The following is a 19,570-nucleotide window of genomic DNA, read 5'->3' on the forward strand; positions in this document are numbered from 1 at the left end:
CCGGCCTGGCCCGATATAAGCCCTGGCTCGCACTGGCCTGATAGTGGAAATGCGGCTAATGTTTAAATGAATGTATATATTTGTATTGTTTTGTTTATTGGTATGTTATTTTTCATTCATTCATTTTCCTTTGGCTTTGTCCCTTATATATCAGAGGTCGTCACAGTGGAATGAACCGCTAACTATTCCAGCATATGTTTTACGCAGTGGATGTCCTTCCAGTCACAACCCAGCACTGGGAAATACCCATACACCCTCGCATTCACACACACTTACACACTACAGCCAATTTAGTTCATCCAGTTGACTTATAGCGCATGTCTTTGGACTGTGGGGGAAACTGGAGAACCCAGAGGAAACCAACACAAACATGCAAACTCCTCACAGAACGCCAACTGGCCCAGCTGAGACTAGAACCAGTGACTTTCTTGCTGTGAGGCAACTGTGCTAACCACAGAGCCACCTGGTATGCTAATTTTTATGATGTTTTTTTATGCTATATGTTAGCTTCCTGTTTCTGTAATGATAAACACCTCCAGTTATGTCCATGGTTAATATCTCATCAGTGGCTAAATCTGTGCCTTTGTCTTTTTTCTTTTTCTTCTTGGGTTCATCTGTTGGTTTCAGGAGAGAAAGTTCTTCGGTTCTTCTAATGTCTGTAAACAGAGTTAACAAACAACAACAGGTTAACTTATGTGGAGAAAGTCTAACTAAAAATGTAAATTAATCAAATTTATAAAATAATCAAATAAATAAATGAATAAATAAATAAAATAATCCAATTTTCAATAAAATTGTGCAATATATTCCACATGCTAAACAATGTTTACATGAAACAAACAACAACAACAACAACAATAATACTAAGAGCATTTAAATAAATTATAAAAGAAAATAAATTTTATATAAATATTATAAATAATCATAAATCTTGTAAAATATGTAATTTGATCACAATTATTATTATTATTTATTTTTTTTACCTCTGGGATTTAATGTTTATATCGCTAATAATAATTAAACAGGTATAAATTACAGATTACATGTAAAAATCACAATTTATAATAAAAACAATAAAAATAAATCACATTTTATATAAAATAATGATAAAAATAATAACAATAATAATAATTATTATTATTATTATAAATAATTATAATACTATTAATAGTAATAATTTAATAATATTATTTGTTAAAAAACAAAAAATTGAATAAACAATATGCAATAAATACTGTATTTATAAAAATTTTGAAAAGGCATTTTTGATACTTTATTCATAAATACTTTTATTTAATACATATTTAAAAATATAATCTACATTCTGAGCATTGATTATATGAAACATGATTTATTTAAACCATCCTCCTGAGACCCCGCCCATTGACTTGTGTCCTCTGTAGTGGACATTGTGTTTTCATGAGTTTTCTTTGAACTTTTTGAGCTACTCTGTCAAGTTCTGTTGTACTGTTCAGAGGACATTCTGGGCTTTCTAGTGATATGTCATTTGATTGGCTGGCATGCTAGGAACCACTTCTTACACTTCATCCAAAATGACTGGCATACAAACAAGGACATTTTATGGGAAAGAGAGAGGCATGTAAAATTGAGCTTTTTAAATGTTTTTTTTTACTATTATTATTATTACATAAACAAATATATATTTAAGAGTCAGGAACAATACATTTAACTTTCAAAGCTTATAACTAGTTTGTGTTTCAAAATATCATCCTTTTTTAAATGTCCACTATTGTGGACACCAGGACCATCTTAATGTAATTAATGACTGCATGTTGTAGGAGGCAGAACTGAAGCAGAGAGGATTCTTTATAAGAAAGTTGAGGGAGACTCTGATTTAGAGTCTGACAATCAAATAATTAGAGAATTAGAGACAGTTAGAGAATGATAGTCAGTTTTAAATCGATTTTATGCTAAATTTGTTTTGGATTAACATTTATTTATTTATTTTTTGAGTTCGGCTCTCTTCTCTGAGTTTGGCGGCCGTATCGAACTAAAATGGTCCTGTGGTCTACTACAGTGGACATGCTGTAAAATTAAAAATAAAAAACAAAATGTAAAAACTCTAAATTGTAGAATTTTTTTTAACGCAAATGATGTAGGAAATCAGAGATAAAAAAAAGAAATACATTTTCTTTGGTCTCAGGAGGATATCCTAAAAAACTAGATATAACATGAATAAAATATGCAATAAGGTCATCAAATATTTGAATATTACATTTGGGACTTAATGATTATAATATTAGTAATAATTATTAAAAAATATATCAACTGCTATTATTATTACATATTACAGGTAAAATCATAATTTTAAATGATGAAAATGAAAAAACACAGAAATAGATTTAAATTTTTAGATGAATTAATGATAATAATAATCATGAATAATCTAAAACGATTTATTGTTTATATGCAACAACGTGCAATAAACACTGTATTATTATTTCGTTTATTGTTAATAAATATCTTGATACTTCATTTATAAATGTTTTACATTTTATTTCATAAGTACCTAAACAATTACATACAGTTGAAGTCAGAATTATTTGCCCTCCTTTGAATTATTTATTAATTTTCAAATATTTCCCAAATGATGTTCAACAGAGCAAGGAATTTTTCACAGTATTTCCGATAATATTTTTCCTTCTGGAGAAAGTCTTATTTGTTTTATTTCGGCTACAACAAAAGCAGTCTTGAATTTTTTTAAAAACCATTTTAAGTTCAATATTATAAGCACCCTAAAGGAATAGATTTTTTTCAATATGCTACAAAACAAACCATCGTTATACAATAACTTGCCTAATTAACCTAGTTAAGCCTTAAAAATGTCACTTTAGGCTGAATACTTGTATCTAAAATATCTAGTACTGTCATCATGGCAAAAATAAAAGAAATCAGTTATTGGAAATTAGTTAAGAAAACTGTTATCTTTAGAAATCTTCTCTTCATAAAACAGAATTTAGCTCTTACTGAGTGTTTTACAGATCTCGGCCACAGCTCTGAAGACAACGCCGGAGAAAGTGACCGGCAGTTTGATGTTCTTCATGTTGGGCAGCTGAATGCAAAGGGACTTGTGCTGAGGAGTGTAGCGCAGGTCAGCGTTCGCCTGGATCCCGTATTTATCCAGAGTCCAGTGAGTCTTCAGCAGCCAGCAGCTCTTCTGCTCCCACCAGATGGCATGATCTGACCAGTCCTGAGGAGCCTCTGAAACACACACATGGAAAGATTTAACCAATAAGCGAGGTAACAATAAATAGTTAGAAGTTTCTATAAATTCTAAACAGTTGTAGCCCGCCTGAATTATTTGCCCCCCTGTATACCCCCCTCCCCATTTTTTAACACATTTCTAACCATAATAGTTTTAATAAATCATTTCTAATAACTGATTATAAACAGGAACAGGAATGTGAATTGGTTTAAAGTGAAGTTAAACAACAACAGACGTTACACCACACTAAATCAGTTCAAACCAGCCGCCGCTGATTAACTTGAATATGAAGCAATGTTTAATAACATCACAAACTCAAATAAACCTTAATGACTCTTCTGTTGCTCACAGTTTCTTCATGTGCAACAATGATAATCGTCTGATTTGCCTCATAATATCCTGATTAAGACATTGTGTCTGTGCTCAAATATTAATTCATTCATTTTCTTTTTGGCTTAGTCCCTTCATTAATCTGGGGTGGCCACAGCGGAATGAACCGCCAACTTATCCAGCATAGGTTTTACACAGCGGATGCCCTTCTAGCTGCAACCCATCTCTCGGAAACACCCATACACTCAGGACAATTAAGCTTACCCAATTTACCTGTACCGCATGTCTTGTGGAGGAAACCGGAGCACGCCTCTGTGAGGTTACAGCGCTATACACTGTGCCAACGTGCCAAAGATATACCCATTAAACTGACTACAAAAAGCTTTTTTTTCCCAAAAAGAAGCATTTTTGCTCACCAAAGCTGCATTTACAACCAAAAACACAAGAAGAAAAAATAAAAAAAACTGTAAAATTGTAAAATATAATAAAAAAAAAAATAATTGTCATTGAAAGTTGTTTAAAATATGCTGCTCAAGAAACATATTATTATTATTATTATTATTAATAATATTATTAGTGTTGAAAACTGTGTTGACTGCTTCATATTAGAGTTGTGCCGATAGACGATAGTATCATGTATTGACGATAGGGAAAGCTATTGCCAAGAGCTGAGACTTATGACGATTTTAAAGACGATATTTAGCTTGTTTCACATTTATTTAGACCTACTAGGCCCACACGGAATCTCAGCACGCAGAATTCTGCAAATTTTCCGCAGATTTCCAACGATTTTTAGCCCATCATTAATTCTATTTTATTCTTAAGTTAATGCATTTAAATCTATATTTATTCCGTTTTTAAATTAATTACAGTAATATTATTATAAATATTAATATATTAATATATTAAAATATTAATATAAAAATGTTCATCTGATTTATGTACAATGCAGATTGTACAGTAATATTTTCTGTCTTTTAGTAGATGTATTATATTAGAAACTTGCTTTGTTTACCAAATAAAGTGGATCTGATTGGATTTGCATTTTAAACATTAAATAAAAGGTAAAAATATTTTATTTTTTTATTTCACATATAGTTATGATACTCCCAAAATAATTCTGCAGAAATCCACAGATTTTTTATCAAAATTCTCCACAGAAATAGCAAAAAACATCCACAGATTTCATCTGGCCCTGCCTATTACATGTTTTAATTGAATTATTGAATAAAATGAATAGTATTTTTATTTTTAATCATCATCATTATTATTAACGAATGAACTACAAATAATTTGACAACTTCAGCTGTTCACATCAACATCAGTGGACCGACACTTTCGTCTCTCTTGCACTCTCTCTTTCTCCCACTCTCTCTCAGCTGCAGTTGAAGCGAGCGCTGCACGTAAGGGCACAGCCACCTCTCATAGCCAATAATAAATAATAGGCTTAACAACAAAACTGTTTTTAATTAACAAACAAGTTAAATAAATTGATTTTTAAAAGTAGAACAACTGAAAAAGAAAAGGAAAGAACTAAGACCTGAAACCAGCTCAAGTGTTTGGGAATAAATTGTGTTGCGGTAATTTAATAAACAATCGTTTGTCATATATGGATTTCTTTGGTTGTTACCAACATCCGGGGAACATTTCTTAAGTCAACAGCACTTTTAGAAATATGTTTTTTGAGAAAAATAGTGACGTGTTCAATGCTTATTTTCCCTACTGTAAGTCCTCATTTAGTGTGGTTAATTTATAAACTAGTTTCAAGAGGATCACGTGCTTATGATCAACACGGCTGGCACCTCATTAGCTCCGTAATCTGCCCTATAAGATGATCACGGAAGCATTATAAATAAGTCAGAGTTTTTCACTCCAGTTATCTTCGTATTGGATATTACGAGCTCAGGGCTCTCTCCCGGGACAGCATGTCAATTATGCTTTATTGATATCAGCTAAGTGTGAACTCTTGAAATTCACTTTGGTTGAAAGAGTCCGCTAAATGAAAAGTATATATAAATGTAATTATAAGAGTCATTCTTAATGACTGATTAATTGATTATCAATAATAATTATTAAAAAAATCTGCAATTATAATGATTTTTGAAGGATTGTTTGATACTAAAGACTGAAGAAATAACTCTGAAAAATCAGCTTTAAATCACAGGAATAGATTTAATTATAAACTACATTCAATACGAAATAATATTACTATTATTATTTGACAATTGTATCATTTTACTCTATTTTTATTTAAGTAAATGCAATTTTGGTGACATTTTAAAAAGATTATGTTGATAAATAATGTTCATAAGTAATCCTAAATATAAGTGTTCATAAATGACCAATATAAGTAGATGAAGGCAAAGCATAATATAGTCAGTGGGTGGTGTGATGAATCTGTTTTGCTATCGCCTCTCAGGTTGACACAGTGAACTTCAGACTCTGCAACAGTAAACAGCACCTCAGTCAAAGAACAATAGCTCAGAGCACGCGGTTATACAAAGATATGCAAGGCAAACATGGACATACCTGCGCATGTCAACCAGCGTTTGACGCTCTAGAATTAAAGTTAAGAAGTAGGGCTTTTAACATAGATATGTTAAAAACAAATGTTTAATAAATACGTAACATATGGTTATGTTTAAATGCTAATGACATAAATAAAGCAATATTTTGACATCTTTACCAACGTTATTTGAAACATAAAAGCAGACAATTACGATTAATATACTTAATTATATAATAATTACTAGGAGTGTGTGGCACGGCGGAGCAGTGGTTAGCATTGTTGCCTCAAAGCAAGAAGGTCACCAGTTCGAGGCTCGGCTGGGCCAGTTGGCATTTCTGTGTGGAGTTTGCATATTCTCCCCGTGTTCATGTGGGTTTCCTCCGGGTGCTCCACTTTCCCCCAGAGTCCAAAGACATTCGTTAACTTACTAAATTGTAGTGTATGAGTGTTTCCCAGTACTGGGTGTGGCCTAAAGGGCATCTGCTGCGTAAAACATATGCCGAAATAGTTGGCGGTTCATTCCGCTGTGGCGATCCCTGATAATTAAGGGACTAAATCGAAGGAAAATTAATAAATGAATTAATTACTAGGAGTGTAATAATAGTTTTTTAGGCACAATTCTGATGTGTTGTGGTACAAGTAGGGACTATCAACCCACAATGATTGGAAATACATGCCTTGGCCTACATTTTTGTGAAACTTTAATATGTTGTCTGCGTGTACATTTCATTGCACATTTCATATGACAAATCCACTAGAGGGCGCTGTCTAAATTTATGCTAATCTGAAATATGTTACATAGGATCCATTTTGATAAGAGTGCTTTCAAAAGAAAAGACAAGAACAAGTCAATTGAAGCCATAGATTTACCTTGATTTTACATTGCCTTTATTGCTTTTGTAAATGCGTGCTTTACCTAACTTGAACTTGAGCGATCTGCATCACAAGTACAACACTAGAGAGTGCGCTACCAGGCAAACTGACCACAACATAAAAGTTGTCCATATGGATATAGATTGATGTTGCAAACATGATTAAAAATAATAGTTTAGTTGTTTTGTGGTTAATTATTTGGTGGTTTAATTATTTGGCACGAAAATAATTATTTATTTGTCTATTGGCCTTGTTTTTCCCGTATGTGCTGACAGCCATTGGAATCGTTTTGTCTCATTACCTTCCATTGATTTTCAAACATTAAAAACAGCTGATTATGCTACCACATGTTGCAAACTAACCTTCATTCATTCTCCTTTGGTTTAATCCCTTTATTCATCAAGGGTCACCACAGCAGAATGAACCGCCAACTGATCCAGCATATGTTTAACACAGTGGATGCCCTTCCAGCTGCAACTCAGTACTGGAAAACACCCATATACTCTCACATGCACACACATAAGCTGCGTCCCAAATGGCTCACTATACACGATGCACTTACACACACAACAGCATAGCATATGAATGTAGTGTCATCCCAAATGGAGCACTAATGTTGTCCCTGATGACGTTTGACATTCACCAAATTAGTAAAGTAAATGATCAAACTACCAAATAGTACCTGCTATGAGTATAACCGCATTCACCATCGGGAGGCGCTATAATCACTGTCAAGGGAGAATACCGCTTTTACAATCGAAAGTAAATAAAGTAATCCAACATCACTGCCCGAAAGCTTGGCTCCTTCGGCTACATGAGCAGACCATGAGCCATTGAATGTGTGAAGTGTCCATCATTACACATTTCATTTTACTGGTTGAATGAGTACATCATCCGGGTATTCAGAGAGAGTTTTAAGTGTGAACGCACCACTTACACTATTTATACAATAAAATAGCGTAGAATAGTGCATAAGTATGCGATTTGGGATGCACCTATACACTACGGCCAATTTAGCTCATCCAATTCACCTTTACAGCATGTCTTTGAACTGAGGGGAAACCCACGTGAACAGGAGCAGAAATGCCAGCTGACCCAGCCTGGGACTCAAACCAGCGACCTTCTTGCAAACTAATCTTTTCTTATTATATTATTCTACTTTTTAAGTATAGTGACAAACACACTTGTTTTTTTTTTGTTTTTTTTGATACATCATGCAGTCCTTATACTACTATTCAATGCTGTTTACAGTTGAACATCTCTAAAACCGTGTGTATGTTTTTTTCTATGGTAGGGTAACTGTAGTACCAGATGTATTTGTATCAGGGGAAAGATTACAAGTTGTATCTGAGTACAAGTACCTTGGAGTTTTAATAGATTCAAAACTATCATTTCAGTCTCAGGTTAAAAAGGTTTGTAACCGGGTCAGATTCAGTTTAGCAAATTTTAGATTTATTCGTGATCAGATGTCATGTGAGGCTGCCCTAATCTATTATCACTCCATGATCATTTCTCACATCACTTATTGTTAAACCACTTGGTCCCAAGCCAGCATCACTACTCTGAAGCCACTTGAATCTTTATACAAACAATCCATAAAAACCCTTGATAAGAAATCAGTTCAATATCACCATTGTTTCATATTAAAGAAATACAACCTGCTTAGTTGGGAAAATTTAATTACATATGTACATATCTGTTTAATGTTTAAGACTTTACATAACTCGACTTCACCATTAAATCAGTTTGTAAATATTAGAACGACTGCTCACCGAACTACTAGAGGAGGTGACAGAGGAGACTGCATTATTCCTCTCAAAAAAAGTAAATTCAGTCAATCTGTATTTTCAGTGAAAGCTGCTAGGGAATGGAACTCCATCCCACCAACAATTAGAAGATCATGCACTTTTCGTTCTTTTCAGTCTCATGTTAGAAATTGGTTATTGACAAATCAGCATTGTCAGCATTAGTAATGTATTCTTGACACATTTGTACTGTTGTCTTTGGCTTTTTGTCCTCTGCTGCCATCAGTCTGTTCTTTTTTTCTTTTCTTTTTTTCTTTTCTTTACTTTTTTAACTGTATTTTTTATGAAAGTGTATTTAATGTTTAATGTTGTGCTTTTATTTTAGGTGTGACTTTTTAACATTCTGTAAAGGGTCTACGGATGAAAAATAGCCATTCTTGGCTAATTCTGGCACATTTTACAGTAATGTTTATTAATGTGCATTGACCCTGTAAACAAATAAACTAAACTAAAAAAAAAAATAAACTCACTGATCTTCTCCACCAGTTTGAGCATGAGTCCGCCAACGTGCAGATCCCCTTTGACCCGCAGTTTAAACCTCATGCCCTCGTCTCCCTCCCGCTGGTCCACCTGAATGCTGAGTTCCCAGGTGTGTCCATGTTCACCGGCCGAGGCCATGATTCTGCCTGAAACACAACTGCTCACAGGTTACTCACATGCTTTCATATCTATATTTCCTCTGAAGAAGAGCTGAAGTGAGCAATTCCAGCGTTATGAATGTGACATTTGCAGTAAAAACTTGAAACATAAATTCATAGAGAATGTATGTTAAAAGTATATTGATTGTTTATATTTTCCAAAACAACTAACCAGAGAGTTTAGCTATCATAAAAAATTAATCTGCACTGTAAAAATATTTGTTATTTAGCAGTTTTCCATATTTTGTGATTCATGTTTTTATTTTTTATGCTTTTGAATTGCATTATGGGACCTTAGTCTTTCTTTCAACAACTTTTAACCTCAAAAAGTTTGAAACAGTGACTTATGGACATTTTTAATAGTTTAGAGTGATATATTATCTGGTTTGGTGTTGTGGATTACAGTACAATAACCTTATTTTGCAGACTTATTTCTCTATATAACATTGTATTATTTCAAACTACTAAAATGTAAGGGTGTCACGATCCTCCAAATCCTCAATTCGATTACATTTTCGATTCTAAAGGCACGATTCGATTTTCGATTATGAATAATTAATTAATTAATGACCAATTAATTATTTGTAGCCTACCGTTTAAACTACCTGACCTGCATGGTCTTTGTTTTACCCATAAACAAATCATACAGTAAATGAATAAAGGCAAGATACACACATAATTACCACCTGTCAATCACTTTTTCTGCGGGACTCGTGAATAGGCAGTGATCTGTGTCGTTATAATGGCGTCGGTAAAAAAAGAGGCACAACCAACAGGAACCAGCCAACAGTATCTGAGGTGTTCGCTAAAATGACTAAGTACAAGTGAGTAAAAGATTGAAGCAGTCCTCTGACTGCCTGGACCTGCTGTCTCGAGCGCATGGCTGTGTGTGCGTCTGTGTCTGTGTGGTCACGTGATGTGCATTTACAGAGGTAGAGAGGAAGGAGAGCTGCTCAGAAATGCTACACGCCACTGTGGATGTCAAATCGTTGTCGTTCTAAAATGCCATTTAAAAACAAAGACAGTGTAAACAGGGTCTGAGTGTGTACTTTTCGCGAGCGGATTTGCAACGGGGGCGGGCAGAGGATCGCGATGCTGGTGTTGTCTATCAGACGAAATGTACATAATACGTACATAGCAGAGCTTGCAAAACTGTGTTTTTTTTTTGTCAACATAACTCACTGGAAATCCAAAATGCTTACACACCGGCGACTTCACTGAAAGAGGAGAGGGTTTAAGTTCTGTCGACGGGTCTCCTGCTTCTGCAGTTTAACAAGCACTTCAACAAGCCTGTTATTTTCCCGCTTGGCAAGCCAAGCTGACGTGACATGGGGGCGTGGCAGCATCGACGGTTCAATTTTTTGATTCGATAATCGAAATTGAGCATAAATTTTGATCGATTTTGATTAAAAATCGAAATCGTGACACCCCTACTAAAATGTCACTTTGTTAGACCGTAGAGTTGAGTTTACAACATCAAAAGCCGACAGAACAGAGATCAACAACCCATAATGCAATTCACAACCATAAATAAACTGAAAAAAAAAATGTATGGGGCAAGTGGTGTAAATGAGTTATTTAAAAAATACTGGCACATTATTCATTCAATCAGTTTCTTTTCGGCTTAGTCCCTTTATTAATCAGGGGTCGCCACAGTGGAATGTACTATCAACTTATCCAGCAAATGTTTTATGCAGTGGATGCCCTTCCAGCTGGACGCCAACACGGGGAGAACATGCAAACTCCACACAGGAATGCCAACTGACCCAGCCAGAACTCGAACCAGCAACATTCTTGCTGTGAGGCGACATCGTTACCCACAGCGCCACCCCTGGCACATTATTGTTACTTATATTTCAATTGTAAGTTGTAGATGTTTTATTTAGTTTTTGACTTGTTTGTCTATAATAATATTCTGTACTTTTTGTTTTAGTTATTTTATTTCAGTACATAAAGTTAAGCTGTAGGAAACAAGAAATTTCCTTAGAATCTGAAATACATTTTTTTAGTTAACCTTCATTTTATATATAAAAAAACAACAACAACAGAAAACACAGCACACTTAAAATATATATTTGAGTATTTCTATTTGCAATTTAATTTGTCGAATGTTTAGCAATTTTTCTTTTGTTATTGTGAATTCATTATTATAAAAATGTTAATATTAAGTACATATTTACTGTTTTTTAATAGATTTTTTGCTTTTGTTATTCAAGTATTAAACTAAATAAAAATGAAAATGAGATTTTTAAAAACTTTTTGTCATACAAAGTTGCTATAACAATGGTTCTAGAAAACTATATTAATCCTGGAATGATTGTGTGGTGCTTTTGCATACAAAACCTGATTATAAACAGACAAAAACTGATTATTATTTACATTACTAATAGTAAATCCTTTCCACAATTGTTTTAATAGATCACATAAATAAAATAACCTTGTCCATACATCATACGATATTCATACGAGCACTGACACAATTTTTTTGATTTTGATTTATTTATTTGTTTATCTTTTCCAGTACTTAGCAGACCCTTATCACTATACACACACTTAATGACAGAAGTGTATTTTTGGGGTGAGCTATTACTTTAATGCCTCTAATGACACCATCTCCTAAAACACAGACAGAGAAATAGAGGAACAGGGTGGAGGAGTGATGTGATTACAGGACAACAGAGGCTTGAGCTTAAAATTCCTGACAAGCCGAGACAAGAACAGAGGCAGAAACAACAGAACAAATCACACAGCCTCATCATCGGCATCAGTAAACAACAAAACCCAGGTCCTACACACACACAAACACAATCAGTCAAGTATTGCTGTGTAAACTACACAGTGTAAGTGACTTCATGAAATAGGAAGGCAAAAATGTTTATATAAGCAGCATTTAAGTTCTCAATAGTACTTAAAAATCAGGTCTTTCCACGTTCAATAGGAGTGCATGGGGGAGGGTGAGATGTTTGACTAGATTACAGATAAAACACAAGCTCTGAACTAACAAGACAAACTATTTATGTAGCCCTGGGGTATACCTAGTAAGCGAGTAGGTTAACATGACTGCAGGGCATAGAAAAAAGTATTTACACCTTCCTATAGTGTAAAAGCCAGATACATGACTTCAGATATAAACAAGTAGGGCATATCAAGATTGCAAATATGCAACCATTGCATGAAGACTAAAATAAAATCATCTGTGTATGCACTATAATTAAAAGTGCTTCATTTTGCTTTGTTACCAACAGTCAAAGTGCTAATCTACAGATCTGTAACTCTTAACTTTTAATGTTAATCTTTTAATCTCCAAAGAGCTATAGCTAGTACACTGAAAACAATATTGTCTGCAAAACTGTTGCAAACAATTCGTGTTGAATTCAAACAAATTAAGTTTAGTAGTGTTCAACTTAATTAGTTTGATTCAATTAAGCCCAAATAAATAGTTTACAACCACTTAACTTAAAAAATTACTTTAAATAATTTTAACAGTGTACCTGAATAACCTATATTTCACAAAATGGTTGTTTCCTGTAACCAAAGTGCTGTAAATGTTAATATATATAAAGAAAATCCTTTCCTTGACATATCTGCTACACTAATGGACATTATACAAAACTGTAACAATAACAAACATGTAAAAGTACCTCAGGTTTTACCTCAGAAAATGCACAAATGTGTAACCCTACGACGATTATCCATGGTTTTACTACAATAAATTAAACAAAACTATTTTTTTTTGTAGTTAAACCATGTAACCTTTAAAAATACGTGTAAAAATGTTTAACTAAGCATTAACCATGGCATTTGAAGTAAACTGAGGTTACACAAATGTTTATCAATACGCCAAACCCATGGTTACACTAATAGCCTACTATAATAAAACCAGGGTTATTTTTCGCAAGAATATAACATATATTCATATATAATATATCAATAACATGATATATGAAGCATTTATTTGGTAAGTATCTCATATCGAACTCTAAACATCTTTACAACCCGCTTCAGTGTACAATGTCGAATAAAACTAACAAACGGATGGAAAACGAAGCAAACGTTTATTACAAATGTAATAATCTAAATTGATTTAAGAAGATATCTTAAAAGAAGATAATTTATTCCACTTACCTAAGTGAGTTCCCGAGGATTTTCCCTTTGGAAAGTGAAACAGATCTCCTGTCCAGGTGTGCGGGCTGGAATGCAAACCCCGCCCAGAATCCTACTACGACGAAGGGTTGTGTTCATGAATATTAATTAACATAGGTAGACGCTTCTCGCAAACTGCCCAATAGCGAAGGGTTAACTCCTGTATGTAAATTACGTCTATATGACGCTGCTACGCTCGAATTCAAAAGCCAAGGTTTGTTTTATGAATATTAATGTTGGATTGTAAAGATTAAGATCACGGTCTTCTCCATAGTAGCCACAGATCCTGGCGCGTTCAGGAAGGACACGTAACGGAAGTGACTAAACCCCAACCCAAATACCTGTGAACACTAGCTAGTAAGGTTGTAATTGTTGCTCAAGCTATAATTACCACATAACGAATGACTAACTTGTGAGTTGTGACGGTGAGATTTTATTAACATTATTTTTGCACCAGTTCCAGCCCCAAAACAGGTAAAATAGTTGGGTTTAAAATACCCTAATAAATAGGTCAACTATAGGTAATTATAGCACCTTTTTCACTATTGGTAATTTTAACCCAATGCATTGGGTTATTTTGATTAAATGTTAATTTATCAATTTTGGTATTGCTACTATTACTAGTACCACTATTAATTATGGTTGTGAAAATAAGTAACAGTTTACAAAAATTTTGAAAATGCTTTATTTCCATTACATTTGACAAGAAAACAAGAATCACAAACAATGAAGAAACAGAACAAAGTAACTCTAAAAAGTGTTGAGCTATTTATTTGAGCCAATGGTTGATTTAAACATTGGTGATTTGTTGGGTTATTTTGAACCTTTATTAGGTTATTTATTAATAATTCAACCAGTTGAGTTAAATATTTGGTGCCTTATTGGGTCATTTTAACCTTTATTAAGCTATCAATAACTTAACCAGTTGGGTTAAGAATTTGTTAACTGACACAAAACAGCTTTATTATTTATAATATATATATATATATATATATATATATATATATATATATATATATATATATATATATATATATATAAACTAATTCAATATTAAATAGATAAATATGAATCTCAGCACAACATTAAATTTACGATTTGATTTTTATTTTTTTAATTGGATGCTGTGATGTTGCATTTTTTCCATCTGTCCAGCAGAGGTCAGACTTGACATGCTGAAGGTAATGAAACAATTTAGGATTTCGAGAAAAGTTGGACCCTCAACTAAAAGCACTTGCTATGTTATTGTAGTAGTAAATTTTATTCACATATCATTCTTCGAAAAAGCACATATGTGAATAAAGTAATCATGCATTACCGTATAATGTACAGTTAGTGCCCAGCATAAATGAGCACATGGGGACAGATTTCTCAGAAAAACATCCATTACCTTTTTTTTTTTTTTTAAATTAATTAATACTTTCTACACTGTAAAAAGTGATTAGTTACTTAAAGCGAGTAAACCAATTGCCTTAAAAGCAACAAGTTGCCTTCTAAAAAATAAGTTGACTACTTAAAAATAATGTAAGTAAACCCATTGTGACTTGAAACTGTTAAGTTAACTTCAGTTTTTACAATTATGGAATTTTGCTTACCTTTTTAAACGCAGTTAACTAATCACTTTTAACAGAGTATGGGGTACTATAGAGTGAGATATTTGTACATTTTATTGTTATTGGTTTTACTTTAGATTTGTCGGTTCCAATGGCACAATTTGTAATTATTCTAACAACAACAACAAAGTAAGATTAAGGTTAAAAATAAGTACAGCCACTGAGAATCTGTTGGGAAAACTGCAAATCACAGAAAAAAACAAGGAGACTATACAACATATTAGATTTACTTTTAAAAGGAGTAACATATTGTGAGGATGAAAGTAAGACTGTTATTTATGTCCCACTGCTGTCAGCCATACCTTATTTTCACCTTATTTAAATTTTTTCATTTCCACATTAAAATGTGCAGCGTTTTGATTTAGATGTTTTGTAAAATGAATGCATACTGCCAATAATAATAAAAAATATAAAAAAAATTGTAGAACATTTAAATATTTAGCATTGTTGGATTGCTTTTGAAACTTTTGATGGAAGTGAAATTTAAGATGAAAATGCAGTTTAATTAATTTATTTTTTTTTGCAAAGATAAAGGACAAAATATGTTTACAGTAAACATTAACAAGGTCATAGTCAGATATACTGAAAATAAACTAAATTAAGCCAGTAAATTTAGCAAATAATGTAATTCCTGTCAGCCCTCCAGTTTTTTCCAGGATTCTTCCGTGTTTTACAGTTTAGTCCTGCTATTATCCTGTAATGGTATGTTCACGTATTTCATTCATTCATTCATTTTCTTGTCGGCTTAGTCCCTTTATTAATCCGGGGTCGCCACAGCGGATCAAAATAACAATGTGCAATTTATGTTTAAAGTGAAATTATTTTGAAGTTGCATTTGTTACCAACAACAACCATTTTGTGTGTTACCCAATATTGATAGACCACACTTATAAGAAAGCCCACACGAAATCTGTGCACGCAGAATTCAGCAGATTTCAGTCCTACTTTTTACTTGTGTAAATGTATTTATTTATTTTATTTAACTGTTTTTTATTAGAACACAACACAAATCAGAGATACATCAGAAATAGTCAGTAAGGATGCAGATACAGGGATACAGGGAAAAATTAGGGGGAAAGGAAAAAAGGGACATTTTCAGTTTTATTTTATTTTATATATAAAATGTATTAAGATTAATTAATAAAATAAAAAGGGGGTCGTTGGGGGCAATTGGGAGATGTCTCATATACTTATCTTGTATGTAATGTAGTTAATCATGTATAATTGTTAGATTTGGGATCCATCTTGCTTTAAATATATTAATCTAGAGTCTAAGGCAATAAGTTATTCTTTCCATTTCTTAAATTTCTCTTTTTTTATCCATTGGTCATACATAGGTGGGACTGATCTGAGCCGTGTAAATTTATTTTTATGCAGTTTTTAAATCAATTTCAGTAATATTATTGACAAATAGGAAAAATGTTTGTGATTTATTGACAGTACAGTTTGTAAAGTCTTTTAGTAGAGATATTATATAAAAGACTTGCTTTGTTTACCAATTAAGTGGATCTAATTGGATTTGCATTGTAAGCATTGAATAAAAGTTAAAAAGGTATTTTTTTATTTCATATATTAGGTTTTTGGTTATGATACTTCCAAAATCATTCCGCATAAATTCATAGATTTTTAACAAAATTCTCAACAGAAATAGCTAAAATGTCAGCAGATTCTGTCTGGCCCTATGAGTTAGTGACCACAGCAAAAATATATTTATTAATTTTTTTGCCGGCTTAGTCCCTTTATTAATCTGGGTTCGCCACAGCGGAATGAACCGCCAACTTATCCAGCACGTTTTTACACAGTGAATGCCCTTCCGGCTGCAACCCATCTCTGGGAAACACAGCAACAATATAGTTTTTAAAAAGTTTTTATTTAAAAAAAAAAAAACTTTTGTCCACTACTGACACAATATACACATTAAAAAGCACTACAGTAAAACAAAAAGCTGAATTTCTCCACTTCAACACTAAGCGGAGCCACAGCGCTGGTGCTCTGCCAGAGTTTAGCCACAGTTTCAGCTAAACACTCAAATAGTTTCTGCCTCCCTATGGACATTATTTTATGGTTTAGTAAACCTGACACGGAATGTGGACTTGACCAAAATATCAAATGTCAAGGCTCAGCCTAAAGACCCTAAATATGCGCAGTTAAAGCAGACTCCCGCGGGAGCAGTGTCCTCTTACATTTATGCTAATTCAAACCATGTCCGACGCTTATGATCTTTGGTTTCCTATTTGAGCAGCACGTTAACACTTGTGTCCAAATTCCTACAGGAACGCACGGCAGCAGGGATATTTCATCATATCATAAAGAAGCGGATGGTATCAAACCCTTTCTCTGAGCTTAACCAATTACTCAGTTCGATCAGGAATCTGCATGTCAAATAGTGAGTCTATTGTGCAGACGATTAGATCCTTCCCTAGCCCGTGTTAAAACTCAGGTCGGGTCCGATTGCGATCTAAAACCTAAATCCCAGCTTGGAATCCACACACGGAGGCCTGTGGGATCAAGCTCTGCTCTTTCCCTTAAGTGGATCAGTCCATTAAGAAAAAAGAAAAGAAAACATTGTTGTTTACATCCTCCGTATGACCTCATTTGACCTCTCCTCTCCAGCATTCCTGCCATAGTTTTGACATTTAAGCGCAAGTACACGAGGCGGACAGGGAAAACAAGGCTTAATCACACCCGAAGGGCGAGCGGGAGATAACAAAACAACTTCTTAACCTGAAAGTTGAGGGGGGTGAAGTGATGGATGCCTCTCCATCTGTGCATCAGCCTTTTAATTTTCTCTTCTCGCCTTTAAAGACGCTCCCTCTTCCTGCAAACCCGGCGGACGAGTCTTTGAAAATGTTATTTTAATAATTACGAACGCCGGGAGGGCCCCTCGGCAAGGGCCATTCGTATGAACTTGAGTTTTGACGCTGAAATAAGTTCACGCAGCGGGATGAAGCACGAGCCATTGGAAACTTGGAGTACATGCACTGGACAAAAAGTGCACTGAATGTGTTGGTTTTAGGACTGGAGTTCTTATACTGAGAGTTTTATAAGCTATAAACTCTGATGTTATATTTATAATCTATTTTTTCTATAGCGTAAATGACAAAAAAAGGCAATTGTGACTAGAGTAATGCTTACTATTTAAAAAAAAAGCAATGTCAGAACTATGAGGATATACGAATAGAAGGAAAAATTCTGAGTTGCATAAAGTAAACACACAATTACGAATGTATAACTTCCAGTTACGATAAACTTACAAATGTGAAAACGTCGTAAACTTAACAATTAACAAAAAAGTAAGAATTGCAATATGTAAAGTCAGAATACCAAGAAACAAAGTCTAAATTGAAATGTATAACTTCCAATGATGATACACAGTATAAACTCTAAACTGTGAGTAAAAATGTGTACACCTAAAAAAAGTTCCCCCCAAAAAGTCTGAACTGCATAAAGTCAACTAACAATAACTGCCAGTTACGATGAACTCACAATTGTGAAAAATGTGTAAACTTAAAAAAGAAAAAAAAAAAGAAATATTTGCAATAGGTAAAGTCAGAATCGCAAGAAAACAAGTTGGAATAGCAAGACGTAAACTCACAATTACAAATGTAAAACTTTCATTTACAATATATAAACTTGCAACAGTGAGAAAAAAGCTTAAAATTAGTTCACTGTACTCAAATGGCCTCCAGAGTCACCAGATCTCAATCCAATAGAGCACCTTTGAGATGTGGTGGAACAGGAGATTTGCATCATGGATCTGCAGCTGACAAATCTGCAGCGACGGCGTAATGCTACCATGTCAATATGGACCAACATCTCTGAGTCATGTGATTTCCAGTACCTTGTTGAATCTATGCCATGAAGGATTAAGGTCGTTCTGAAGGCGAAAGGGGGTCCAAACTGGTACTAGTAGGGTGTACCTAATAAAGTGGCCGGTGAGGTTACATCCATCTATAAAATTTGTTCAATTGTTGACCATCTCTGCGTTCCCACACTCATTATTTGTGTACAGCTTCAGTTTTACAATGTGCTTCTGCTCTCGATTAGCGAAGAACCCTCTCTCTAGATGTCTTATTTACAGCCACAGAATTAATTCAAGTCAAACATGGCTTAGAAAACAGTTGAGATCACTTGTGTGCACGGATCAGGCTCGGCTAAGTAAATATTACTGGCCTGTAGTGAAAATAAAGGCCGGCTCAGGTTACGATTGGATGAAACAAGCGAATGTTTGCAGTGGTGACGTTGACATGTGCGTACAGCGTGCAATTATTCCACAGACCTCACCGAGTCAGCTAACCATCTCTATCTCTCTCACACACACACAAGCACAAATTACACAGTACAGCCATGATGATGATGATACATGCTCGAGTACTGGACTGAGTTTCAGCTAGACGTGGTTAATATTTAGATTACAGAACACTTAAAGCTAT

General features: G+C 33.9%; 1 protein-coding gene across 13 annotated transcripts in view; it reads right to left on the reverse strand.

Moving 5' to 3' along the window:
• fermt1 (FERM domain containing kindlin 1) overlaps positions 1 to 19,570 on the reverse strand; it is a 208,575-nt gene that overhangs the window by 23,203 nt on the left and 165,802 nt on the right. For 11 of the 13 annotated variants that reach the window (XM_073933690.1, XM_073933688.1, XM_073933689.1 and 8 more), the window contains 3 exons: positions 9,214 to 9,369; positions 2,989 to 3,222; positions 534 to 656 (listed from right to left, as the gene is read on the reverse strand). In XM_073933690.1, coding sequence (XP_073789791.1) covers positions 534 to 656; positions 2,989 to 3,222; positions 9,214 to 9,361 — 505 coding nt within the window. In that variant the 5' untranslated portion in view covers positions 9,362 to 9,369. Of the gene's footprint in view, positions 1 to 533; positions 657 to 2,988; positions 3,223 to 9,213; positions 9,381 to 13,506; positions 13,536 to 19,570 lie in introns of those variants that run through there. The other 2 variants (XM_002665785.8, XM_009294974.5) reach the window with 2 other exon arrangements.

Source organism: Danio rerio, chromosome 20 (assembly GCF_049306965.1).
Source record: "Danio rerio strain Tuebingen ecotype United States chromosome 20, GRCz12tu, whole genome shotgun sequence".
NCBI lineage: Eukaryota > Metazoa > Chordata > Actinopteri > Cypriniformes > Danionidae > Danio > Danio rerio.